A 26542-nucleotide genomic window follows, 5' to 3' on the forward strand; every position below is an offset into this window, starting at 1 on the left:
TTTAAGCACGATGCTCTCCATGTTATAGCTGAGGAACACAAAGCATCAAAGAAGAAAGAAGGTCTCAAGGCTAGCGAGTCAGAGAGGCAGGGTTGGAACCTGCTCTGATGCTGCAGTCACTGCTGGTATCTGCCAGGGGGTGCCGTCCCCTGTCACAAGGATGCTGAGCAAGTAAAGGGAAGCAGGGCCTCCGCACCTGCACCTCCTCCCGGGACAGCTCCGCAGCCTGCAGTGCAAAACCCCGCCTCCTCCCTACCCCCGCCCCCCTCTCAGCATCCCAGGGACCAAGGCTGCAGGGTTCTGACTCGGAGCCTGCAGTCCCTGGGAGCTGGTCCAGGATCCCGCCTGCATGAGGGGAAAGGTTCGAACAAGGGAAGGAAAAGGAAAGAGAAGCAGAAGTCGTCGCTTCGAGTCGGGGGAGAGTGTGAGCCAATAGCTGGTTCCTGGGCAGAGGATGGATAGAGAAGAGCATATACAGGTACCTGCTTCTGTTCTCCTCAACCTGGTCCACACTGTCAAGCACCAGTCTGTCCCAGATGTCCAGAGAGGAGACCCGCCACTGCAGGGGCTCACAGGAAGGACTCAGGTGGGCCTGAAGGCTATCCTGGGGGCAGGGTGGGAGGGGAGTAGGTGCAGCAGAGAAGCTTTGGTGGTGGAGGGAGAATTCAGACAGGAGGTGACAGCAGGGGAAAAGCAGAGGGAGTCCCAGACAGCTGCTGCTGGACGCAGCTCTGCTGGCTCCTGCCACGCACTAATGCAGAGGATCGGCCACGAAAGGCTAGGGCGGGGGCTGGGGGTCAGACCTCTCTGTCCTTGGGGCCATCTGTTATGTGGGGGTGGAGCTTGGGGAAAAGAGGTGACTGGCACCATTTCACGAGGAGCTCTCTGAGGATGAGGCAGGGCTGCAGTAGAAGGGATGTGGGTGAGAAGGCAAAGAAGGAAGTTCCACAAGAAGGGGGCTGAGATAATTCCATCCTGCAAGATCTTCAGGGGAAGGGAGGCTGCCCCTTCCCAAAGGGTTGGGCGGGACTGGCCGGGGCTGGGCAGGGAATCTCTGCTCTGACTGGTGGGGAAGCTGTGCCACCACGGGCAACTCAGTCAACCTCTCTGGGCCAAGGAAAGTCATAAAAATGCCTGCTCTGCCGGTCTCGGTGAACTGTTGTGATGTCCTGTTGTGAAAGAGCTTTGTGAAATGTGAAGGGCACGTACAGGTGAAGGTATAAAAGCATGGGGGCTAGAACCTCCTAGACCAGTGGTCCCCAAATATGGCTGTGCCCTACAGTCTCTCGAGAAGCTTTTTTTTTTAAGTGTTGCTTCTTGACTGCATCTTAGATCAGTGGTTCAAACTGGAGAAGCGAGAAGGCGTTAAGACAGCAAAAGGGGCAGAAAGCGGTACTTTTTAAAATAAAGCTCCTAGTGTGATTCCAGAGAAGGCAATGGCACCCCACTCCAATACTCTTGCCTGGAAAATCCTATGGACGGAGGAGCCTGGTAGGCTGCAGTCCATGGGATCGCGGACAGTTGGACACGACTGAGCGACTTCACTTTCACTTTTCACTTTCATGCATTGGAGAAGGAAATGGCACCCCACTCCAGTGTTCTTGGCTGGAGAATCCCAGGGACAGGGGAGCCTGGTGGGCTGCTGTCTGTGGGGTCACACAGAGTCAGACACAACTGAAGTGACTTTGCAGCAGCAGCAGCAGCAGCAGGGTGATTCAGGCTTCCCTGGTGGCTCAGAAGGTAAAGAGTCTGCCTGCAGTGCAGGAGACCTGGGTTCAATCCCTGGGTTGGGAAGATCCCCTGGAGGAGGGTATGGCAATCCATTCTAATATTCTTGCCTAGAGAATACCCATGGACAGAGGAGCCTAGCGGGCTACAGTCAATGGGGTCACAAAGAGTCGCTCATGACTGAAGTGACTAACACTTCAGGGGGATTCTGAAGCACTGGAAAGGTGGAGACCCACCACCTCAGATCTCCTCAGGTTTCCTGAAGACAGTCATGCGGCACACACGTCTTAGAGAAGCAGACCCTCAGCTTCTCCCAGATCCTGCATCAGGGTTTCTGGGAGGCCGAGTGGTGTCTGTATTGAACACCATGGTGAGGCAGCCCGGACCGTCATTCTGTGATGAGTCTGTGATCCCCTCTTCCTTGCAGGATGAACAGTCACACCTGCAGGCATCACCTTGCTGTGGACAGAGCGACTTGGGGAGGGGACGTGCCCTCTTCAGGGAATACATGCAGACATGTGCTCTGGGGATGGGATGGCACTGGACAGTGCTCCCCACCCCATTCCTGCTCCACTGGACTGACCGCCCGATTCTAACATGACCAATTTCCCAGCCATAGAGGCTGAGATGAGTTATCCTTAACGAATAACACCGAATAACCGCACTTCATTGTTTTATCAACAGATATCCAGGCTTTTCTGCCCCACACTCTCTCGTCGGCTCTGCTCCATTCCTGAGATTACATAAGTGTGTGTACGTGCGCGCACACACACACATACACACAGTCCAATCCCATTAAACACACAAATGCCAGGGTGAAGAGGATTCAAGGATTTAAGGAGTCAAGAACTCACCCCAGGCAACCGTGTTACTTGGGAACACGGCTAGTGTAGAAATAAATGATGTAGATGACCTTAGGACCGGATAGAGATCAAGGGTCTGTTCCACGTCTCACAGGGAAGTTAAGAGCAAGGATGCTACAGCTAGAATGCCTGGACCATGAGACCTGGACCAGCGGCTCCTCTGGGGTGGAGCTTCTCACAGAGCTGCTGGGAAAGCAAACAAATCGGAGCAGGCGACGTGCTTAGAAATGTGGCTGCATCCGCCACGCTGGTGAAGCGTCTCCTGTTGTTTCTGTTGTTGCTTTATGATAGGTGAGGAAGCTGAGGTACAGAAAATAATTTGCTCAATTTATCTATGCTACTTGACTCTTGGAAGAACACAACCTAAGGACAGAATCATAAATGTGAACACTTATATAGAGGAAAAATGTCCACCGTAGCATCATTTAGGACAAAAAGCTAGCAAACAACCAGAATGACCCACAGTAGGCGGTAGGTTACCAAAACGATGGTGCATCTATGTGATAACTGCATGAGAAAATTAGAGGCAAAATATGGAGCTTTTTTTTTTTAATGAAATACAAAATGGATCTCAACAGAGAGAGATGCAGAGACAGAGCTGGTCTGGAAGAAAAACCAACAAAATTCCAACACTGAAAGTCTCTGGTTATGGGACTGTGGGAACTTTTATTTTCTTCCTTATGTTTTTCTAAATTGCACTAGGTTTCCATAATGAGCAGATGCAACTTTTAAAGTCAGTAAATAAAACTGTTTGTTTCAAGCCGTTTGCTCAAACAGCATGCTCGGAGTCCACATGGGCTTCCTCTGTTTCTGGCCAGCCCTCTGCTGCTTGTCAGGCTGCACCCGCAGTAGGAAGCGAGGCAAAACGGGATAAAGGTGAGGCACAAACACCAAAAAGCACTAGGACCTGGGAGCTGGGCAGGACTGGGAGCCAGCTCAACAAGGACCCTGGTCCCGAAGTGCAGCCCCAGCTCCTGGGACTTAGCTGAAAGGGCAGAGCTGGACAGGCCTTCCTATCAGAGAAACTGCATGGCTCAGTGGGAACATCCCAGCAAACAGTCCAACACCGCCCTCGGGGTTACCCAGAAACAGCAAGAGGCAGCTCCTACTTTGAAGACACCAAAGAGCTGTACCTACCTGGCTTTGTCTTTTCTGCAGGTTCCCTCTGCAAGTGGGGAGCCAGAGAGCCAGGAGGATACTAGATCAGCATCTTTGCTGGTCTGCATTCCCTGCTTCTCCTTAACACAGAAGCGCCGTCCACACCCCACGTCTTTCCAGTCATAAAGCCAAGGTTCTGACACAGACAACACCGAGGAACGCTTATTTTGCTACTCTGAGATTTAAAAGATTAAGAAATCACTGACTAAGAAAGACTTCATCTAAGCAAACAGGAAGGAAGGATGGGAGGGAAGGAGGAAAGATGGAGAGGAGGCGGGAGGAGGGAAGATAGAGAGAGAGGGAAAGTAACTGAGAAGCAGAGGGAAGAGATTTATCATACTCGGTATCACATAAAAAGCTATGACCGCTTCCAAGACTTTGCTATAACCAGCTCAGTATATTTTTAAAGTGTTAAGTTCTGATCTTTGTAAGAGACTGGAGCAGATAACCTCTAAAACTGAATGATTCTATGTAAAGTTGAAATTGTAAGTTAACGCCCACTCTCTCTTTGAAAGATCACTCTAGTGGCAAAAGTCAAGCAATAAAGTTGGCCAAGTGATCAAGGGAACCAGCTGTACATTTAATGAATAGGCTTGAGCGCCCATAGAATTTTCCAGCAAAAGCTCAAAAATTGTCTAATGCAACCACCTCACTGTACAGATGAAGACTCTGGGACAGAATCATACCGACAGTTAATCCCTGCCCAGTGCCAGGCAGGCAACCTGCTCAGGGTCACAGCAAGCCAGTGACAGCTGCTGCTGCTGCTGCTGCTAGTCAGTTCAGTCGTGTCCAACTCTGTGCGACCCATAGACGGCAGCCCACCAGGCTCCTCCGTCCATGGATTTTCCAGGCAAGAATACTGGAGTGGGGTGCCATTGCCTTCTCCGAAGCCAGTGACAGACCCAGAATTAAATGTGATTCCCACTTTTTCCACAGTCCACTTGTTCTGACTCTTGGTGGATTTAAAGACAAAACAGTCAGTTATCAGAAGCTCCTCCTCACGCACAGTCCAGGATGTCCAGGAGAAGAGCCGAGACAAAGGCAACAGCAGGTCAAGAGCAACCACATCCCCTCCTTTTGTCTCTAAGCACAGAAGGGACTTCCCCAGTGGCTCAGCGGTAAAGAATCTGCCTACAATCAGGAGACCCAGGGGGCCTGGGTTCGATCCCTGGTTCGGGAAGATTCGCTGGAGAAGGAAATGACAACCCACTCCACTATTCTTGCCTGGAGAATCCCATGGACAGAGGAGCTTGGTGGGCTACAGTCCATGAGGTCGCAGTCAACCGAGACTGAAGCGACTTAGCACACAGGCGTGCGATCTCTGATTTGGTTAACAACGTGCATGGAAATCAAACTGCTAGCACCGTAAGGCAACCCTGAAGTCAGTCATCCATTGGCGAAGTGTATGTCAAGTGTGGCCACTTGCAAGCAAAGCAGAACATAAACTTCACCTCTAACAAAGAACAACGCTTCCAGTTCTTTTTCTCAAGGACTTCTACTTAAGAGCAAGGTCACCAGGGGAGGGAATGTCTCCTTCCGCATTATTCAGAGCCTTATCAACTCACTGATTCCGTAAGCCTCTGCACAAACTTAAGAGGCGTGTGGAAAACTTGAAGACGGTTGCTAAGGAGGTCCCCAACGATCCATTTGAGAAGACCTTATTTAAAGGGCTGAGGTTTCACAGACTCAAATCCATTGCCGGGAGTTTCAGATCTCTTTGAGTTTCTCGAAATGTATTAATATTCCTTGGATTACAGGGTTTTTTTTTTTTTTTTTTTTTTTTTGTGGGACATGAATAGAAGTTCCCTCCAAAAAGAGGTGGAGCTTCTGAGGTTAAAAAAAAAAAAAAAAAACTTTGAACAGCACTGACTTGAGAAGGGAAATAGCTTTACTCGCTGCAGGACTTCTCAGAGGCTTTACTCTTCTGCACATATGCCTTCTGTGTCTCTCAGAGGCAGTGCTATTTGGCTGGGTCGGGTCTTAGTTGCAGCTCCTGGGATCTTCCTTGTTTTGTGCAGGATCTTTTCCTGCGGCCCACAGACTCTCCAGTTGCTGCTCGTGGGTGCTGGAGCCCGTGGGCTCAGTAGTCGTAGTGCGCAGGCTTAGCTGTCCCTCAGCAGGTGGAGTCTTAGTTCTCTGACCAGGGATCGAACTTGCATTCCCTGCATCACAAGGCAGATTCTTAACCACTAGGACCATCATTTCTGAAACGGGCATCACGCCCAGAGATTCTGTTCCCGTGGGGATGTTGGACTGGTGCTCGGCAGATCACCTTGAGGAGCTGACAGAAGGAGCTACTCTAAGTAATCTGGCCAGTATACGCGGCAGCAGAAGAAAAAACACGAGGAAGTTAAAGCACCACAGGCGATGCGTAACTGACATAGGAGGAAAAAGCCCCGACAACAAAGGCTGTGAAGCCCAAACACATGTCCTTGAAGGGGTGTGGGATACGGATTCTCATTGAGGAAGTCTCAGGAGAGCCCTGGGGGACTTTCCTGGTGGTCCAGTGGCCAAGACTCTGGGCTCCCAATACAGGGGGCCCGGGTTTGATCCCTGGTCAGGGAACTAGATCCCACGTGCCACAACTAAGACCAGGTGCAACCAAATAAATAAGCAAATATTAAAAAGAAGAAGAATAGGCCTGGGAAAATTAGGGACTTACTCAAGTGCAAGGCAGAGCACTGTATTCCCTGACTTCTGGAAGTCTCTTCTTATTCAACTATTCCATGTCGTTTTGTCTTATTCTCTACGTATTTACCATGGAACTCAACTGACTTCCATGCAAATGAAACACATCCTGAAATGCTGCATATAAAGAAATACGTTCTCTGTAAATTGAATCCTATTTCCCAACAGTTTGTGTCGTAATTTCAAAGACCACTGACCCCAAACACATAACAAAAGGCACATCAATGAGCTGCTGGGCACCCCAGGTAGCACCCCACCTGGGCCCAGAAGCCAGGCAGGTAACCAGCTGAGCCCCAGATCTGTCTACACTCGCTTACTCACATGCTCAGTTAATTCCTAAGGGAGCTGGAAGCTCTCACTGCTCCCAGGGATATGCTGCCTCATTGCTTACATCCTCTTTAAAGGGATTTACTAGAATCCTTGGATACTCTCTTCTGCTGGCATTTTTAGCCTGGAAGTAGTTTTCAAGTTGAAAAGGGCATTCAACCCCTTTCCATGAGTCTCCTCTGTGACAGCCAAGTATCTGATGATTGAATAGCTGGATCGTGGTCAGCCAATCTAAATTTGCAAAGCAATAGAAACTATTATAGATACTTATATCTCCCAAAAGACTAATTTATGAGAGCTCCGAGTGGTCTCCACCATTCCAAAAGGTTGGACAGTTTTCAGACGCTTGCCAGTTGAAGCCTCAACATCCCACTGAGCCAGGGAAAGAAAAGAGAGGCCATGGAAATAATACTGCTCTCTGATTGGGCGCTTGCCAGGCCGTGTGATACACCTGGGCCAGCTCTGCCTCAGTGCATCCCACTGGCCACCATGAGGGATGTTTTCACAGGGAAGAAAAGGCTCAGAGAGGTTCCCAACACCCCCAAGGCCACATGGCAGCAGAGCCAGAGGGCGGCAGCACTGGGCGCCACCTCCCGGGTTGGCTGAGATCACCTCTTCCGACTTGGTTTACAGAGAAACTAGGGGCTCAGAACTGTGTCCTCAAATCTCCCATCCTGCCTCACCTGACACGGCCACAGGGACGGAAAATGCAGTGCTGCCAGGTGGCACAGTGGTAAAGAATCTGCCTGCCAATGCAGGAGACCCAAGAGATGCGGGTTCAATCCCTGAATCAGGAAGGTTCCCTGGAGGAGGAAATGGCAACCCACCAGGAGCCTGGCAGGCTACAGCCCATGGGGTCACAAAGAGTCGGACAGGTCTGAGTGACCGAACTCGAACACGTCGGAATACTGGCAGATTCAGCACCTAGAGTCAAAATGCAGTAAGAAAGTCATGGAAATGGTAAGACTCGCCTCAAGTGCCCACTTCTGAAGATGCATTTTGAAAAGTATCCCCTGCTTCTGCCAACAAACAGAAAGGCTCTTTCTTTCTTAAATCTTTCTGAGAGTATTCCTTTACCCACCATTAGAGAAAGGGAATTAGGATGGTATTCATAGCAAGTGTGCCACGAATTAGTCAACGTTCCTTTTTCTATAGACCAGATATCCTCATGTAAGTTTAGCTATACTGCGATTTTTTTAATGTGAAAAGGCTCCCTACTATTGAAAACACCTCTGATAGAAACTGAATCTATTATTTTATATACACACACATGCACACACACTCACACAACAAAAACAGCAACTTTTTAGAAGTGCACCTATTGGAAAAAGTGAGGCAGAGAAGCATTAAGATGGAAGGCCCATGATGGATTTCCTTGAAGTCCAACCTGATTTCATTTTTTCCACACTCCTGGAAACAGCAGATATTTTAGGGGGAATGGAAGGAAGGGTTATAGAATTTTTTTCAACTTGGGTTTTCTGCAGTGAAAGCTGTCCCTGGTAAGGGATGACCTCACCTCTCTTGGAATCCAGAGGATTTTGAGCTGATTGCAGCTCAAATTGCTTTTGAGACTTTCCATTTGAATTCTAGCCCTGAAATATCGCAATGAAATTACCCGTAAAGCACTGAAAAAAGGGAGACTTTCTTATCTGCCTCCCAAGGCAATATGTTGGACATGGATCCAATTCTACAATGATTTAACTTTCAGCCAGTAAATCTCACAAACACAAGAGTTCCCCTGGGAGCCGAAACTCACTGGGAATAATCTCAGAAGGACAAGAAGGGGTCTGGGGCTGACAGCGGGGTCATGCTGTCCCAGACATCCGACAAATGCAGAGTCCAGGCTGTGAGCAAGTGATGACCCAGAAAAGCCATATGGTCCCACTTTAGGAATGTCCTCTCTCAATTCTGTCCCGCTCCCAGCCGACAGGCATAGGAGACACCTAGTTATCTGACATCAGAGATGCAGGAGGTCATCCTCAAATGGGAAAAATAGCCCAACACCACAGTTTGCCTTTTTCTCATTCTAGTCATTTTAGATGGAAAACCTTTATTGCTCCACACCCACCTGTGTCCCTGCCCATGTAATTGAACAGCGCATGTAACTTAGGGTGTTCTTTTTTCCCCAAATTGAATGGTCTTATTGCAATAATTTTAGGCTTCCCTTGTGGCTTAGATGGTAAAGACTCTGCCTGCAATGCAGGAGACCTGGGTTCAATCCCTAAGTCAGGAAGATTCCCTGGGGAAGGAAATGGCTACCCACTCCAGTATTTTGGCCTAGAGAATTCCATGGACAGAGGAGCCTGGTGGGCTACAGTCCATGGCGTCACAAGGAGTCAGACATGACTGAGTGACTAACATTGCAATAATTCTAACATCGGGTGCTGAGAACCTACACAAGGGTGATGGCAGAGAGCCCCAGGGTGTTACATTTGCACATTATATTTGCACATTAACTGAGCGTGTTCTTGATTGCCGGGAGGTCCCTGCTCCCCTGCAGGGACATCCCTCGTCTGGAGTTGTGACTGTCTCCTCGCCAGCTGCCAGCCCTCACCTCCGCTTCCTCCCACTGTCTGTGTCTGATAACTACCCTCCTCCCACCCCCATCTACAAGTCCGCTGTGACTCAGTCCAACACGATCCCGCAGGAAGGCTTCCAAGAGTGGCCACACAAGCTAGCGACCACAGGTCACCAGATGGAGGAGACCAGGGCACCATGGTTCAGCCTCTGATGTTCCAGCCTGGGGTTCAAATGCACATGTAGGAAGAGGTCTTTCCTCCTGTGAGAAGCCCAACGCTACAGGCACAGTGCCTCCATGGGTACCGGGCAAGAGCACCCAGCCTGGGGCCTCCCTGGTGGTCCAGTGACTAAGACCCCACACTCCCAATGCAGGGGGCCTGGTTTCCACCCCTGGTCAGGGAACTAGATCGCACATGCCTCAACTCAAGACCCTGCATGCTGCAACAAAGACCAAAGATCCTGCGTGCCATAACTAAGACCCAGTGCAGCCAAATAAATAATAATTATTTTTTTTTAAACAAAGGGATCGCTCTGCCCTTCCGAAGCAGCGACTGTGTTCAGTGCTTCTGATCAATGTTAGGAAACTGAAACACAAGCCCAAGGAGACCAGACCCATTATTCTTCAGAAGAAAACAAAAATCCAACGCTGCATGTGAACTCTTCCAACATTTCTTCTGTTTCATTTTTTTCTATTCTTTCCACCTTTACTGAGACAGAACTGTCGTGCCCAGCATTTCTTAGTGTCCCATCATCTCTGATTTAGGACATGTGGTCAGAAGTAGCTGTGAAATCTCAGGTGAGGCACTTTGTGATAGCTGTTTGGAATGCTGCACATATGTAAAACCATGTACCAGGGCAGAGCAGATGCAGAAAGCAAAAACAAAGAGTAAAGTACAAAAAAAGATCTTCATGACCCAGATAACCACGATGGTGTGATCACTCACCTAGAGCCAGACATCCTGGAATGCAAAGTCAAGTGGGCCTTAGGGAGCATCACTATGAACAAAGCTAGTGGAGGTGATGGAATTCCAGTTGAGCTATTTCAAATCCTAAAAGATGATGCTGTGAAAGTGCTGCACTCAATACGCCAACAAAGTCAGAAAATTCAGCAGTGGCCACCGGACTGGAAAAGGTCAGTTTTCATTCCAATCTCAAAGAAAGGCAACGCCAAAGAATGTTCAAACTACCGCACAATTGCATTCATCTCACATGCTAGTAAAGCAATGTTCAAAGTTCTCCAAGCCAGGCTTCAACAGTAAGTAAACCGTAAATTTCCAGATGTTCAAGCTGGATTTAGAAAAGGCAGAGGAACCAGAGATCAAATTGCCAACATCCACTGGATCATCAAAAAAGCAAGGGAGTTCCAGAAAAACATCTACTTCTGCTTTATTGACTATGCCAAACCCTTTGACTGTGTGGATCACAACAAACTGTGGAAAATTCTTAAAGAGATGGGAATATCAGACCATCTTACCTGCCTCCTGAGAAATCTGTATGCAGGTTAAGAAGCAACAGAACTGGACATGGAACAACAGACTGGTTCCAAATTGGGAAAGGAGTACATCAAGGCTGTGTATTGTCACCCTGCCTATTTAACTTCTATGCAGAGTACATCATGTGAAATCCCGGGCTGGACGAAGCACAAGCTGGAATCAAGATTGCTGGAAGAAATATCAATAACCTCAGATATGCAGATGACACCATCCTTATGGCAGAAAGCAAAGAACTAAAGAGCCTCATAATGAAAGTGAAAGAGGAGAGGGAAAAAGTTGGCTTAAAACTCAACATTCAAAAAACAAAGATCGTGGCATCTGGTCCCATCACTTCATGGGAAACAGATGGGGAAACAATGGAAACAGTGAGAGACTTTATTTTGGGGGGCTCCAAAATCACTGCAGATGGTGATTGCAGCCATGAAATTAAAAGACACTTACTCTTTGGAAGAAAAGCTATGACCAACCTAGACAGCATAGCAGAGACATTACTTTGCTATGTCTAGTAATATAAAGGTCCATCTAGTTAAAGCTATGGTTTTTCCATTTGTCACGTATGGATGTGAGCATTGGAGTATAAAGAAAGCTGAGTGCCAAGCCAAAGAATTGATGCTTTTGAACTGTGATGTTGGAGAAGACTCTTGAGAGTCCCTTGGACAGCAAGGAGATTAAACCAGTTCATCCTAAAGGAAATCAGTCCTGAATATTCATTGGAAGGACTGATGCTGAAGCTGAAACTCCAATACTTTGGCCACCTGATGCGAAGAACTGACTCGTTGGAAAAGACCTTGATGCTGGGAAAGACTGAGGGCAGGAGGAGAAGGGAGTGACAGAGGATGAGATGGTTGGATGGCACCACCAACTTAATAAACATGAATTAGAGCAAGCTCCAGGAATTGGTGATGGACAGGTAAGCCACGGAGTTGCAAAGAGTCAGACACAACTGAGCGACTGAACTGAACTGAAAGTAAAATAAAAAGGAAGGTGTGTACATGAGGAGCGCAGGTTGTCATTCACTCCCAGACTTCAGACAGGGACTTCCTGGCAGTTCAGTGGTTAAGATTTCACCTTCCAGTGCAGCGGGGCGCGGGTTCAATCCCTGGTCCGGGAACTAAGATCTCATAAGCCATGAAGGCAAAATACCAAAACATGAAACAGAAGCAACATTGTAACAAACTCAGCAAAGGCTTTAAAAATGGTCTACACCCCCCCAAAAAAAAAAACTTTTTAAAAGCAAAATAAAACCGGAAACAAACACCCTTCCAGATGAGCAGAGGGCAACTGCCTGAGGTCTAGGGGTGAATGAGAAGCTGGGCTCACCACACACAAATATATGTAGCTCCTGAAAAGCCTGACACATCCCCTACAGCAGAGAGCAAACCTCACAGGCCACTCGAATTTTCCCAAGCACACCAGACTTTTCTCTCTTCCCAGGGATGCCAAATTGCCTTAAAGCAGCCGATGAGCGTCCGTCTGATTTATGACTCAGCTACCACAGCCTCTGGAAACTTCACTCTGTCTGACTCTGGTCCTGTGATTTTTGTTGTTTGTTCAGTCACTAAGCCATGTCTGACCCCTTATGACCCCATGGACTGCAGCACGCAAGGCTTCTCTGTCCTTCACTATCTCCCTGAGTTTGCTCAAACTCACGTCCATTGAATCGGTGACGCCATTCAACCATCTCATCCTCTGTCACCCCCTTCTCCTCCTGCCCTCAGTCCTTCCCAGCATCAGGGTCTTTTCCAGTGAGTCTGCTCTTTGCATCAGGTGGCCAAAGTACTGGAGCTTCAGCTTCAGCTTCAGCATCAGTCCTTCCACTGGATATTCAGGGTTGATCTCCTTTAGGATTGGCTGATTTGATCGCCTTCCTGTCCAAAGGACTCTCAAGAGTCTTCTGCAGCACTACAGTCCAAAAGCAACCATTCTTTGGTGCTCAGCCTTCTTTATGGTCCGATTCTCACATCTGTACATGACTACTTGAAAAACCATGGCTTTGACTATGAGGACCTTTGTTGGCAAGGTGATGTCTCTGCTCTTTAATACACTGTCTAGGTTTGTCACAGCTTTTCTTCCAAGGAGCAAGCATCTTTTAATTTCTCTATATTAAATCATGTCTTACGTGCAAGTTATTTAGAGATTCTGCAATGAATCCTTTAGGAAAAGAGCCTTTGAGCTTAAAAGTTGATATCCTGAGTCTTTTTTTTTTTCTGTATTTCATTTCAATGCTGGTTTCAGAGAACAAAACTGCAGTCACCTGGGACACCCTTTCTTTGAGGTGCAGGTGGCTGGGCACTCTGGGTGGCTGATCAGTGTCACTGAAGCCCCCTCAGCTGCCTGGCAGAGCAGGGAACCAGGCTCTCCTGAGAGTGTGTGGCCTGGGAAATGCTTTCGCTTGCAACCTCGCAACCACCAGGTGGGTTGAGTGGAATTCGCTTCCTTATTTTGCAGATGGTAAACAGAAGCATGGAGAGATTTATACAAGGTGCAGCTAACAGATGATTCAGACCTAAGTTCTCTGACTCTGAAAGCAAGGAAGCCAGGAAGTTCTGAATTCAGGGTGGGGAGGGCAGTCCCATTTCCTGCCTGGGGCCAAGTCCCCCACAGGACACTGCAGTGGCCTCAGGAATGAGCTAAGGATGTGTACAGCTGTTGGCCCGGAACTGAGACCCCCCAAGCCAGCAGCGGCCCTTCAACCGCAGTGGAAGCAGACCAGAAAACCAAAGGAGGTGGGGGAGCAGCTTCTTTCGACCCTAGGATCTCCTGTACCCTCTGAAAGGAGGAAATTGCTCAGACACTCAGTCGTGTCCAACTCTTTGTGACCCCATGGGCTGTAACCCGCCAGGCTCCTCTGTCCATGGGATTCTCCAGGCAAAAATACTGGAGTGGGATGACATGCCCTTCTCCAGGGGATCTCCCCGACCCAGGGATCGAACCCACATCTCCTGCGTCTCCGGCATTGGTAGGCAGATTCTTTACCACTAGCACCACTTGGGAAGCCCCTGAAAGGAGGAAAAAACAGTGGAAAACAACCAAGGAATGTCAGCAGGTACCCCACTGCAGAGAGGAAAGACATGGTGGGACATAAAAGGACACTGAGGGTGAGGACCAGGAAGTGGGATTTGAAAGCCGCTAGAACTGTAGACAAAAACTCTGAGCCAGGGTCCAGCTTATGGGTTCTGTTCCGAGGGCCACCTGTGAGACCCTGCATCTGTTCCAAAGAAGAGGATTCAAAGGAAGTGTTAGAGGAAGGCTCTAGAAGAGAGCCACTCCCACCCTCCCAGACTGCTAACGCATGAGGGGAGGAGAACAGTGATGGTGTGAGGAAAGATCCTCTAGAAAGATGCATGAGCAGTTCTGAGCCTTCAGAGCCCCAGAAGGAAAACAGCATAGGAAGCCTGTGGATTTTCAGTCTAAAAGACAAACTGGCAAGTAAGTAAAAGCCTCTCGGGGACTTCCCTGGTGGTCCAGCGGTTAAGATTCCACGCTTGCAATGCAGGAAAAGCAAGTTTGATCCCTGGTTGGGGAACTAGGGATGCTTGGAGATGTGGCCAAACAAAAAGCTATGTGCACATTCAGGAACCATGATTCATTCTCTCTTCGTGCTGAATATCCATTGGACTTTTCCTGGGTTCTGCTCATCACGTCTCACCTGAGGGCGGTGGACCACTCGATAGCCAGGTGCCCTTGAACTTGCCCACTGAGCTTCAACTGCCTTCTCTGCCAAAGAGGAAAACGATGCCTAGCCTTCCCATTGCATTTGGTTGTTGAAGGATAACAGCACTGATGATAATATCAACCTCTGTGTGGTGCTTGCTTACATGACACTGTGTAAGTAGTGTTACTTGGTGTTACATAAACAGGATATTAACTCATCTAATCTTTGAAACAGCCCTATGAGATTGGCCCCATTATGCCCCCATTTTAAAGAGAAGGAAATTGAGGCACAGAAGGTTCCAGAACTTGGTTCACATCACCCAGCCAGTGAGCAGCAGAGGTTGGATCTGAACCCAGACAACTGGCTCCAGAGTCCAGGCTCCTAACCTCTGTTATAAGACATGATGTCTGAAAGCACTGAATTGAGATGCTTTCTTAAATGAAAGATGCCATTCTCATTCCTGTTAGGACCACTCTCATGGGGCAGGATGGATTCCCAGATAGGGGTGCTGCCCCAGCCTCAGACCCACCACCCCACTGGCCGGGTGCCAGCCTCCTGGAGGAGCGGGAAAGCACAGCACCAGCCCCTCCTGACTGCAGGACTGTCTTCCTATATTTTTTTCCAAGGCAAAATGTCTGCTGCCAAAAGCAGGGTTTGTCTGTCTCCTGGAGACAGCGGTTGTCAAGTCCTGGGAGCAAGCAAGCATGTCAAAAATAGCAGCACCGTAGACAGCTCGGCTGCAAGCTCCTTGGAGATGTTGGTTTCGCTCTCGCCAGAGAGACAGGGTCTGTCTGCATTCCCTGCACCTGTGATGAAGGCCACTTAAGGCTCCAAGACGTTTTCTAGGGCCAAGCAAAGAGTGTCTGCCTGGCACGTGACAGACGAAAGGAAACCCTCTCCATAGCAACAAGGATGAGGTCAGAGCTGTGCTCAAAAAAAAAAAAAAGTCATAGATAAACCAGGATGAAAAAGAATATGAAAAAGGATGTCTATATATGTATAACTGAATCACTTTGCTGTACAGCAGAAATTAACACATTGTAAATCAACTATACTTCAATAAAATAATTTTTTTAATTGTCATAAATTCCACCAGGGCTAGCTAATGCTGATGGCCAAGGTTAGACCAGTACGGGTGGCCAAGGTGAGATACCAGTATTGAGGTGTCTGCCTCTTTTTCTTTCTTGTTCTGAAAGAAGCAGTCACTCATTCTAGAAAACCTTTCCAAGGTGCTCACTGATAGGTTTTCATCTCCTTCCTAGGGAGCACCAAGATAACTCACAAGGACCTACTTATAGCACAAGGAACTCTGCTCAATACTCCATAACGACCTATATGGGAAAAGAATCTTTAAAAATGAGTAGATATACATATAGGCATAGCTGAATCACTTTGCTGTACACCTGAAATTAACACAACATTGTAAATCAAGTAGTCTCCAACAAAAAGGTTTTTTTAATATATGGAACAAAGAGGTGGCAAGAACGCCCTTCTCTAGGAATTCAGAGCAAAGGGAGGGGAAAGAAATGACCGTCTCCAGCCCCGCAGGGACCTCAGGCCCAGATCAGGAAAGTGGTTCATCGTGAGACATGATAATACAGGCATTAGGAGCCCATCTGTCTTCATTCCCAGCGGCTTCCATCTAGAGGCTCTCTCTCGGGAGAAGCCCCAAGCTCCAGCCCGATTCTGCCCCAAGAGAGCCTCGCACCCCAGAGCAGCCCAGCATCAAATGGGAGTGAGAGAGGAAATCCTTCAGTTTAAAGAATGGGTTTCTTTTCCTTCTCTAAGTGACCCTGACAAGCTAGAATTAGACCAAACTTTGCTTCCCTGGGCAATAACTCACAGTCAGAACCAATCAGAGCCAGCCCGGCAGGTTCCAGCCAGATTGTCCCAGGAGGACCGCGTTCCTTGGAAATCTATCTTGGCATTTATGGAGAGATGCCGGGGGACAAAACATTGCCAAAAGCAAGGTCTCAGCCAGCCGAGAGAAGGCATGATAAATAGCAGGACTGGAAGGTGTCACGTAAGGAAAAGCACCAAGGGCGGGGAGGGGAAGGAAGGGATCAGTGAGGGGGAAGGCAAGTGAGAGCAAAGAGCAATGACATCTGATGAGCACTCCAAGAGGAGGACCAGCTAAGGGAAGACCCTCACCCCCGCTTCTTCTGTTTTCTGAATGCGCCATAAGCCTGCAACACCCAATCAGCCACTGGAGGGTGGGGGGCAGACCAAGAGAATAACACCTTGGCTCATATGTAATTTCTCAAGGAACTCTGAGTTTCCAGGGAAACAGAGATGAGGTGGAATTTTCTGCATTTGTTTGTGAGCTTTTGCCAGCAAAGTGTAAACCCCTTAGCTTTGGGCGGGTTGCGGGAGTGGGGGCGGGGTGGGCAAGTTCATTGTCTTTGCGCTGTCACGAGTCATGTTCAACGTGCTTATCATAGTTCAAGACAAGCTGACCAGGCTCTGCATGGACCAGAAATGGCTTAGTCTGTCTCCAGAGCCAAAAGAAAGGAGCACGTCAATCCCACAATGGTCTCACTGTCAAAATTCAAAACAAAACAAACGGTTCCTAGCACTGGACGGGAGCAGCACGAAAGCTCTGAAGTGTCCCCATGCGGCAGAGAAAAAAACTGTCATTCTTCTCAAGTATGCAGTCTGGTCCATCTTCAAAGAGGCTTAACGTCTAGATTTATAAAACCAAACCATCTCCCAGACAAGACATGAAACTCTGGAGTTATCAGCCTCATGTCACTTTAAAAAAAAAATTCAGTGACTTTTGTGAGTTAACTTATCAAGTACAACTGTCACAGCAATCCTCTTTTAGAAAATGTCCATTACCCTCATGGGAAAACACCCTGATGTTGGGAAAGACTGCAGGCAGACGGAGAAGGGGGCAGCAGAAGATGAGATGGTTGGATGGCATCACCAACTCCATGGGCATGAGCTGGAGCAGATTCTGTGAGACGGTGAAGGACAGGGAGGCCTGGCGTGCTGCAGTTCATGGGGTTGCAAAGGGTCGGACACAGCTGAGCAACTGAACAACAACCCTGCAAAAACCTAATATCCTGATACACATGGGACTCAGTCTACATGACCTCCAGCAAAGAGACGCACAAAGAAAAAGCCTCCTTATAAACCGGTTGGTGAATCTTAAGCCACCTTTCTAAGGAGAGTCGTCTCCTGCACTTCACACCACTGGGATTTACGAACTCTGCTTTCAGGATATGAGAGAGACAGCTCTGAGAACCTTCGAGTGAATTCAGGGCATTCAGAAGGCCAGCCTTGAATTAAGGCTTTTTCTAGGTTAATTCCACTCTATGCCTTCCTCCCACATCCTCTTTTCGGTGTTTATTTCACTGTATCTATAGTGCATTGTCTGGAACTCTTCCGCAAGCTTCTCAAGGTTGGGGACCCGGAGTGAGCAGAGTCCAATGCTACACAAGCAAAATATTTATTTGAAATAAATGAGGTCCTCTGTCTTCTCTCCAACCCGCCTTCTCTATTTTCTACTTGCAGATTCAGGACATTTCATCAGAGATGTTTTCTAAACCCACAGCAATCTCATCTTGCTCCAGAAACTCAGGATTCCACCCCCAGAGGTGAGCACGCTAGGACAGGACGCTGTACTGTCAGGAAAACAGAGAGTCCACCAGCTGGAGAACAACCTTCTGAGCAAACACCCAAGGTCACAGCCATCCTCAAATGCAAAGAGTGAGCCCAACTGAAACGCCCTAAGGTGCTCCCAGCTCCTGAGAAAGTGAGAGAAAGATGCACAAAGAAGGAAGAAGAGGTTCAAATGGCAGATGAGGGAAAGCCAGAAAGGTGAGAAGAAAGAAAGGCAGAGCAAGTGAGACTGCAGAGAATAAGGAAGGAGGGAAAATGCAGAGGAAAAGGGGGAGGTGATTTAGAAGGGGGAGTGAAGGGAGATAGCAGTGTGCAAGCAGAAACAGAGGAGAGTAATATCGATGGAGACAGAAACACACGGAAAGAGAGAGAGCGAGCGAGGAGGCTGCTTAGGAAAGACAGTCAAAGGCTTCATTCTCCCCAGATGCATGCTCTCCCGCCCCTTTTCTGCCCCTCCCCACTCCTGTTCTCATTTGACCCGAAAGACTGAGCCAGAACAAAATTCCCCAACAGCAGAACCTACCTCGGGTGCAAAGATGGCCAGCTGTCCCCTTCTCTCCTGGGGCTTCTCAGGCAGGAGGAATCCCCCCACGTCTCAGCTGAGCCTGACAGATCCAGGAAGACCTCTGGGAGCTCCTGCCGGCCCAATTCAGGTGTAACAACGACCTGAACCCCTCTGCTGACAGCTGTGAAATCGCCACCCCAGCTGTCACGGCGACACGGGGCACAGATTCCCTCGGTGCTCAGGGAACAAAATCCACATCAAGAGGCTCAGAGTCAAAGGGGGTCACTTGGCGAAATCCATCAGAGGAAGTAGGTCAGGTCACAGCCTCCCAGTTTGTCTTGGATGTCTTTAAGAAGAGCCATCTATGAGGTCCCTCCCAGGAGCTAGACATTTCCTTGGGAAGAAGCATCATCTCTCTGTCTTAGAGCTGGGAGGGGCCAATGTGAGGGCTCCATGGTACTATTATGGACTAACACTAGTAGCAGCTGCCTCTTGAGAAGCTAGTCCCCTCCAAGGCCATTTCGAAAGAAAGAATATGGTCTAACTGGCAGTTGCCTAGCATTCAAGTTTCTGAAGACTCAGGAGTGAGATGAGATAGCTCCAGTGATGGGCTGGGGAAACCAGGAAGAAAGGTCCAGATAGGAAGCTTTGGGGACCTGTTTCCCTTTCTTTTTCCAAAGGCCACACATCCCTGTCCCAGCCCTGCCAGCCCCTAAACAACGTTACGTGAGGGGCGTCCCCATTTCAGAAGCTGGGAATACATCGTCTCTCATTCTCCGTGGCCGCCCAAATCAGAAGATAGAACAGTCTGGAAGGTTGCTACGGCAACCAGAATCCCCGGAGAGCCCAGCTCTTCATAAACCCTTTCCACTCGGGCATGCTCTGACTTGAAATGGTGAGGACGATGAAAACACACACACACCCATTCTGAGAAGGACACATCCGTGTTTCAACATTCACTCTCGACGTGAGCATCCCTTTTGCCTCTGGGTGGACCTTCTCTTCTCCCCTCCCCCTGAACTGTCAGGAGTAATATTCCAGAGCAGATGTGGGAAACTGGCACTTCATTGCCTCAGAGCAGGTGTCTGAATCATGAGCATTTTCTCTTGTATTTCAGATTTGGAGAAGCCAAGCACCCAGTCAAGATGGTGCTGGCCGTAAAAGGATGCCACTGAATCGCTCCAAAGAGCACCTTCCTTGCTGAAGGGGAAGAAGCAAAGAATAAGGCCCAGTTCAAGAGGCGAGGGAGGGATTTAAAAAGCTAAGGACCCAGAACGGCCTGGACGTGGGCTTTGGACCCAAAGCGGGAACCCTGGGAGGAGGCTTTGCCTATGGGACAGGGGGAAGCAAGATAATGAGCTAGAAATCATTACAGAAGTTCACGCATTTGCATAGCATCACCCCCAGGATCCAAGCTGAGTTCCTGGGCCATTCCCCAAGAAGTGGGGGTGGAGGGACAGACGTCAATGTTCCCATCAAATGGGTGGGGACACTGAGGCACAAAGAGGAACTGTGGCCCCCAATTTACCCTGTAAAGTGCAGCAACATCCAGACACAGTGTCTCTCAAGAAAACCCTCAAGAGGCTGTACCTCGTAAGCTGGCTCTTCGAGAAAAGCTTAAAAAAAAAATTCTCATCAAGGAGTCTTAAAGCCTAGATTATAAAACTAAAAACATGTTAACAGTCCTTCCGGTTTCTGAACTGCACCCAGGAGAGCTCAGAACAGTACATCACAGTTGATCAAGGCAGCAAATGAATGGCAGTGCAAAGAGGAGAAAAAGGGGACGTGGGGAGGTGTTACAGGAAGAGCAGTTCAGTTCCCGATGAAAGAAGATGGCTCAGACCAGGTGGGGGCACCACTGGGCATCTCCCCAGTGACAGCCAGCGGCTTCGGCTCCAGGGCTGGAGCAGGAGAATGTTTACCTGACTCAGCAAAAAACAAAACAAAACAAAAAACCTCTACCAGTGAGGCAAAAGAACAATGCTTCTTCCTTACTCTAAACCTCCTGTCTCATTGCCCGCAAAATGCAAACAGAAACCCACGCTAGCATCCAATGTGTGCTTCTACCTGGCGGCAGATTTAAGCTGGAGTCTGCTTTAGCAAGCCTTCGGCTGCAAACCTAAGTCAGATTCCCAGGAAGAAGGGTGGAGGGCTAGAGAGGGCTGGGGGAAGTGAGGGAAAGGAATTTGCTGTCAGCAAAATGACTCCTCCACCGCTCCGAGATGGCACTGTCTAAGGGACACTGCTTCTCTAAGAAGCGGTCAGGCCAGGTACGTGGTTCTGTTCGGCCATTTCTCGCAGCTCCGTGGTTCCCCTTTGTCAGTTTCTCCGCACAGGAAGGCACCTGAACAGACAGAGTATTTGGCTCTGAGAAGGAGGAGCCTTCCTGGAAGCCAGAGAGTCAGGGGAATCAGAGTCGAGATAGCCAAGTGGAGAACAGAGAATAACATCTATCGTGCCAGGTCATGCTAGAAGAATCCACTGGCCCTTTTGGTCCAGGACTGACCTCTCACGTCCTCCAAATGGCATCCAAGTGTCATCGTAGTTTCTCTAATTGCATCCAAGATCAGAGACAGATAACATATGTTCAGGCTGTGCAACTGAAGGCTCTCCTAAGGCTTCTCTGCAGAATGACCAGCCAACCTTACAGGGCACTGGAGGAAAACAACAGGATGAGTACTGTTTCTGTCCACCGGCTTCGGCTAGTTAGCACGTGGCCAGAAGCTACGATGGGAGGGTGCATGCCCCAAAGTGAAGGATGCTAAGGAGAAAGAAGACCCAGGTATGCCTGGTTTCCAGCCTGTCGACGTTACTCTTCCTAGAGGCATCACCAGTCCCAAACGTGAAAAATCAAGAGTCTCAAGGGAAGGTCAGATGGAAATCTCATCCACGTGACATAAGATGGGCACGAATGGGTGGCACCATTAGAATTTCAAAAATGTCACTTAGATGGAGAAACCTGGGGTGCTGCAGGGGTCGAGTAACGAGGCTGACAGTCCAGGTGTATGGGCCTGGCGCCAACCACTGTGGGGTGAGGGAGTCAGGAGGTCACCTGGAGCTGGGGTGAGAGTAGCGGAGGATGAGAAAGGTCCCTAAGGAAGGGTGTGTTTGGTGTCTTCCTTCCATGCAGGCACTGCCCGCATCCATCAGACCTCAGTGAGCATCCTTTTCTCTGCATACCCTCGATGTGGTGTGGGAAGGTAGCTGGGTCTCCGCTCCCGGGTGGCCTCCGAGAATTCAGGCTTGCCAAGTCCACTATCAGCTGCCTTCAGGTCCGGGGCAGGCTGCCCGCAAGTGACGTGGGTATACTGGCCTTGCTCCTCCTGCTCTGTCTCCCGGTGGTAGAAGTAGTTGAAGTTGGAGACGATGACCGGCACGGGCAGGGCGATGGTGAGGACCCCGGCGATGGCACACAGGGAGCCCACGATCTTGCCCCCCACCGTCATGGGGTACATGTCCCCATAACCTACGGTGGTCATGGTGACCACCGCCCACCAGAAGGCATCCGGGATACTGGGGAAGAGCGAATCGTCATCGTCGGCCTCTGCGAAGTAGACGGCGCTGGAGAAGAGGATGACCCCGATGAAGAGAAAGAAGATGAGCAGGCCCAGCTCCCGCATGGAGGCCTGCAGCGTCTTGCCCAGAATCTGCAGCCCCTTGGAGTGGCGGGACAGCTTGAAGATGCGGAACACGCGGACCAGGCGGATCACTCTGAGGATGGCCAGGGACATGGCCTGCTGCCCGTTCTGGCCGCCCCCGCCACTGGCCGATTGCTGCTCCTGCTGCTGCACCAGCTCGGTGCCCAGCGTGATGAAGTAGGGGAAGATGGCCACCAGGTCGATGATGTTCATGATGTTCCGGAAGAAGGCTGGCTTGCTAGGGCAGGCGGAGAAGCGCACCAGCAGCTCGAAGGTGAACCAGACGATGCACAGCGTCTCCACCAGAAAGAAGGGGTCGGTAAAGAAGGAGCCCCCAAGAGTACTTAGTGAGGATGAGCCCCCTGCCACCATTCCCCCGGGGGCGATGCCAGGATGGAAGGTATAAGAGTCACCTTCATCCTCCTCTTCCTCCTGACTGCCCCTGGACACTGGGGAGACGCCGCCACCGTTGCTTCCACCTCGACCGTCTGCACGGAACTGGGGCAGCGTCTCCAGGCAGAAGATGACGATGGAGATGAGGATGACCAGGACGGAGACGATGGCGATGCCCCGGGCGGGCCCCGAGCTCTCCGGGTACTCGAAGAGAAGCCACACCTGGCGCTGGAAGGGCTGGGAGGGCAGCGGCTTCTCGTCCACGCCACCCTCGGGCAGGCAGCCCTCGTCCTCGCGGAAGGCCGCCAGGGCCTCGTCCCCCAGCTGGTAGAAGCGGATCTCCTCCAGGAAGATGTCCAGCGGCACGTTGACCGGCCGGCGCAGCCGGCCCCCCGACTGATAGTAGTAGAGGATGGCGTCGAAGCTGGGCCGGTTGCGGTCGAAGAAGTACTCGTTCCTCAGCGGGTCGAAGAAGCGGACGCGGCGGCCGGGGTCCCCCAGGAGCGTGTCCGGGAACAGCGACAGGGTGCGCAGCTGCGTCTCGAAGCGCAGCCCCGAGATGTTGATGACCAGCCGCTCGCTACTACAGCAGCCGCCGCCGCCGCCGCCGCCGCCGCCGGCCTCCGGGAAGTCTCCCGCATCCTGTTGCTCTCCCTCCGGCCCGCGGACCTCCCCCGGCGCCGCCAGCGTCAGGGATTTCTCCGATCGCATGTCCCCTCCGCGCTGCGCTCCCCGCCGCTAGGACGGCGCCCACGACACGACCACCACCCGGGCGCCGCGGCGCCTCCCAGCTCTCGGCGGCGCCCTCTTTGCAGGGTGGGGCTTGCAGTTCGAGCCGGCGGCGGGTCCCTGAGTTCCGAAGCCCTGGTCTCTGCCGGGCTAGGTCTGGGGAGGCGACCAGGGCGCGGAGGGTTCGGCCCCGCGCCTCCAGGTATCCGCGCCGGATGCCAGATGGAGCTTGGAGTACCTGGAACCGCAGCCTGGCGCGTGTGCAGCTGGACGCCCGAAAAAGACGCGTGGCTTGGCCCCTCTCGCCCCGCCCCAGACTGGGCTCCGCGACGCGGGGGTCCGCCCTGGGTGTCAGCACGTCCCAGCTCCCACGGCTCCAGACCCCCTGCCGCCGCCGGGACCCGTGCCCCAGATGCGCCTCCCACCTACTCGGCCAAGAAGCCCGGCGGGGCTCGGCCTCCGCCCAACGGCCACCGCGCGTTCCGCTGACCAAGGTCGCCGTTCCCGCCGCCACGGCCGCCACCGCCTCCCTCCGAGCCGCGCCGCCGGCCTGCGAGAGGGGCCCTGGGGCCGCCCCGGGGGCCGGGGCGCGCGGACCCACCTCCCCAGCGCTCAAGCCTTTGCTGCAGCCGCCGCAACTGCAGCGGCTCGGCTCTCCGCTCTGCCCTTCCTTCCCAACACACTCTCTCCAAGTGACGTGGCAGGCCCCGCCTGCTGCCCCCTCCCACCCCACTCCCGCATGACACCCCTCGCCCGGCCAGGGGCTGCGCGAGCCCGGGCGCGGCGAGCAGAAGCACCCTAGCCTCTCCGGCAGTCTTTCCCGCGCTCTCCTGGCACGCCTCTCCCTTAAGCGCGTCCGCATCCACCGCCCTCTGAACAGGCACTTACCCCTCTGCCACACCCCCCCGCCCCCGCAATCCGCTTCTCCCTTTTCGGTTTGCGGAGTTGACCTGCGCAGTGCATTTCATCAATAAGAAAACACTCCGCCCTGCCATCCGGCACAGAGCTTCGTGCCTCCACTCACCCCAAAACTGAATGACCAAAAAAAAAAAAAAAAAAAATCAAGTCATCTTTTCTCTTTCTGAATTTACAAAGACCCATTTGCCAGTTTCTTCAATCCCTACTTAAAAAATAAAGGAAGCACGTTTGATGGCCTGAGAGCTCCCGATTTAAACTGTACTTGAGTGTCACTCCCCAGAGAATCCCATGGGTCTTTTTGCAAACCTAGGAAGGCGGGTGAGGCTGCCCTTCTAGGATTGCAAAGTGAGAAGGGTGGGAGGTCGCCTGTTGCCTTTCCCAAGAGAGGTTTTCCAAGGGCGCTTGGGCAGCAGTCCCAGGGAAAAAAGAACCAGAAGATGGTGGCATCTCACAGGTAGCATAATCTAAGGAAGTATTATACATCCTGGAATTCATAAGCTCCCAGCCTCCCTGGGAACGAATCTGGAGTGTCTGAGAAGGGCGTGTTAATTAAACTAAGAGCTGTGCTTCCTGGGCACCTAATACGTGCCAATCACCTCTGGGTGCCTCATCTTCACCGTCTCAATCACTCCCCTACAATCTTGTAAGAAAGATGGCCTGTGCTTCTGTGCACAGACGTGCAATGTTACAAGGAAGACCCACCTGGAAGTATTTGGGGAGGGACCCCATTTGGTTGTAGGGAGTCTCCAGGAGGGAGGAGGTAAGAATGGTTTTCCACCCATTTCAGCCAGAGACCATCACTAGATCAGACAGGTTAGGGTCTGATGGTTTCACACTGCCTACCTACCCAGCAGGGCTGATGCTGGCTTCTCGCTGCCTCAGTTTTCCCCTTTTGGGGTGGCTATGGACAAAAATAAGTTGGCTGACAACCAGAACAAGAAGGTGTTTTTAGTACCCCCTGGCGCTCTTAGAGCACTGGTAGTTCATGGACGATCATGATGGGAAGGATACATAGAGCTTCTCTCAAACCACGAGACTCGTGTGAGAGTTCTTTGCATAAAACGCGGTGTTGTAAAACCACAGCGGTTCATTCCCAGCAGGGTGCTGGGGAGGAAGGTGAGTCGGGAACCACGTGTGCTGGATGTGTGGGGCAGAGGTCAAGTGATGAGCGAGTGCAGACAGATGGCCGCACCACTGCGTCTTCCTTCTCTAGTCTGGTGGCTCACCACGCCTTCTAGGTAGTTGTTTCCGTTTCATTCCTGGTCGTTTCTGCTCCCTTCTCCCACCTTGCATGTTTCGGTGAATGGCAAGAGCGCAAGTATATCATCCAGTCAGTACCTTTCTTTTTCACAAGCTATTATCATTAATCAATTTAAACTTTGCACTAGTAGGTTGCACCATTAAATTTTTTTTTTTCTTCCAAGAAAAAAAAAAGGAAAGCTACAAGTATACCACAGAAAGTCCTGGGGGTTTTTTTGTTTGTTTGTTTTTACCCCTGTCCAATTACCTGTAATTCTTTTCTGAGTGGTAAACTGACTTACTCATGAGTCCTTTTGTTTCTGGTGATCAGTTTTTACCATGAAATAGTCATTGGCTTGTTTGTTTTCGTCACTGCCATTTTTATGCACAAGGTTGTCCCCTAGGCCAGTCACTCTTCCAAACAAACCTTGGGGAAATGTAGGGAGGAACCTGAATTCTGTCTAAAATCGTGATGGGAACAGACCTTTGAGTGTCACCTGGGTTAAGGCTTCCAAGCTACAGGCAGAGAGAAGCTCCATAGTTACTTGACATGCGGCATAAGGCTCTACCCCAAGAGAGGTTTCACTGTGCACAGAAAGTTTCCCCCCGAGGGAAAACCCATTAGCAAGTTCATGAATCAGAGTTCTGTTTTTAGTTCTTGTGTGAAAGACTCATTTCTTAGCCACAGAAAAGCCCTTTTCTCTAGATCATTCCTCTCAAGCCGATATTAAAGGGTGAGTAAAATCACACCTTTAGAAGTGCCAGTTCCCACGTGAAGGAAGACGAGAGGAATAACCCCATCCTCAGACTGCACAAGTGAACATTTCTCCAGAATTCATGGAGCCCCAGTTTCATGACAGCATAGGCTTCCCTAATTCTGTCTAAAGCCAGACATTTTCACTGATGGTCGCTATCATTCATTTATTTAATATGCTTGCATTGAGAAGTTATTGGGTGCCCATCATGTGCCAGGTGCTGGGGTTTTAGGAGTAACCTGGACAGACCATCTGCTTTTATTTCTTGCAGTAAATATATGACATTCTAGATGGAAAATTTTCACAGTA

At 50.4% G+C, this 26542-nt stretch overlaps 1 protein-coding gene across 3 annotated transcripts in view; it reads right to left on the reverse strand.

Annotated features, from left to right (window-relative positions):
• KCNA6 (potassium voltage-gated channel subfamily A member 6) overlaps positions 1-24015 on the reverse strand; it is a 37568-nt gene extending 13553 nt beyond the window's left edge. The window contains exon 1 of one of the 3 annotated variants that reach the window (XM_027967988.3): positions 20629-24015. In XM_027967988.3, coding sequence (XP_027823789.1) covers positions 21708-23303 — 1596 coding nt within the window. In that variant the 5' untranslated portion in view covers positions 23304-24015 and the 3' untranslated portion in view covers positions 20629-21707. Of the gene's footprint in view, positions 1-482 lie in introns of all 3 variants that reach the window. The other 2 variants (XM_012175539.5, XM_060414258.1) reach the window with 2 other exon arrangements.
• Between the last annotated feature and the right edge of the window lie 2527 nt (positions 24016-26542).

This window comes from Ovis aries, chromosome 3 (assembly GCF_016772045.2).
Source record: "Ovis aries strain OAR_USU_Benz2616 breed Rambouillet chromosome 3, ARS-UI_Ramb_v3.0, whole genome shotgun sequence".
Taxonomy (NCBI): domain Eukaryota; kingdom Metazoa; phylum Chordata; class Mammalia; order Artiodactyla; family Bovidae; genus Ovis; species Ovis aries.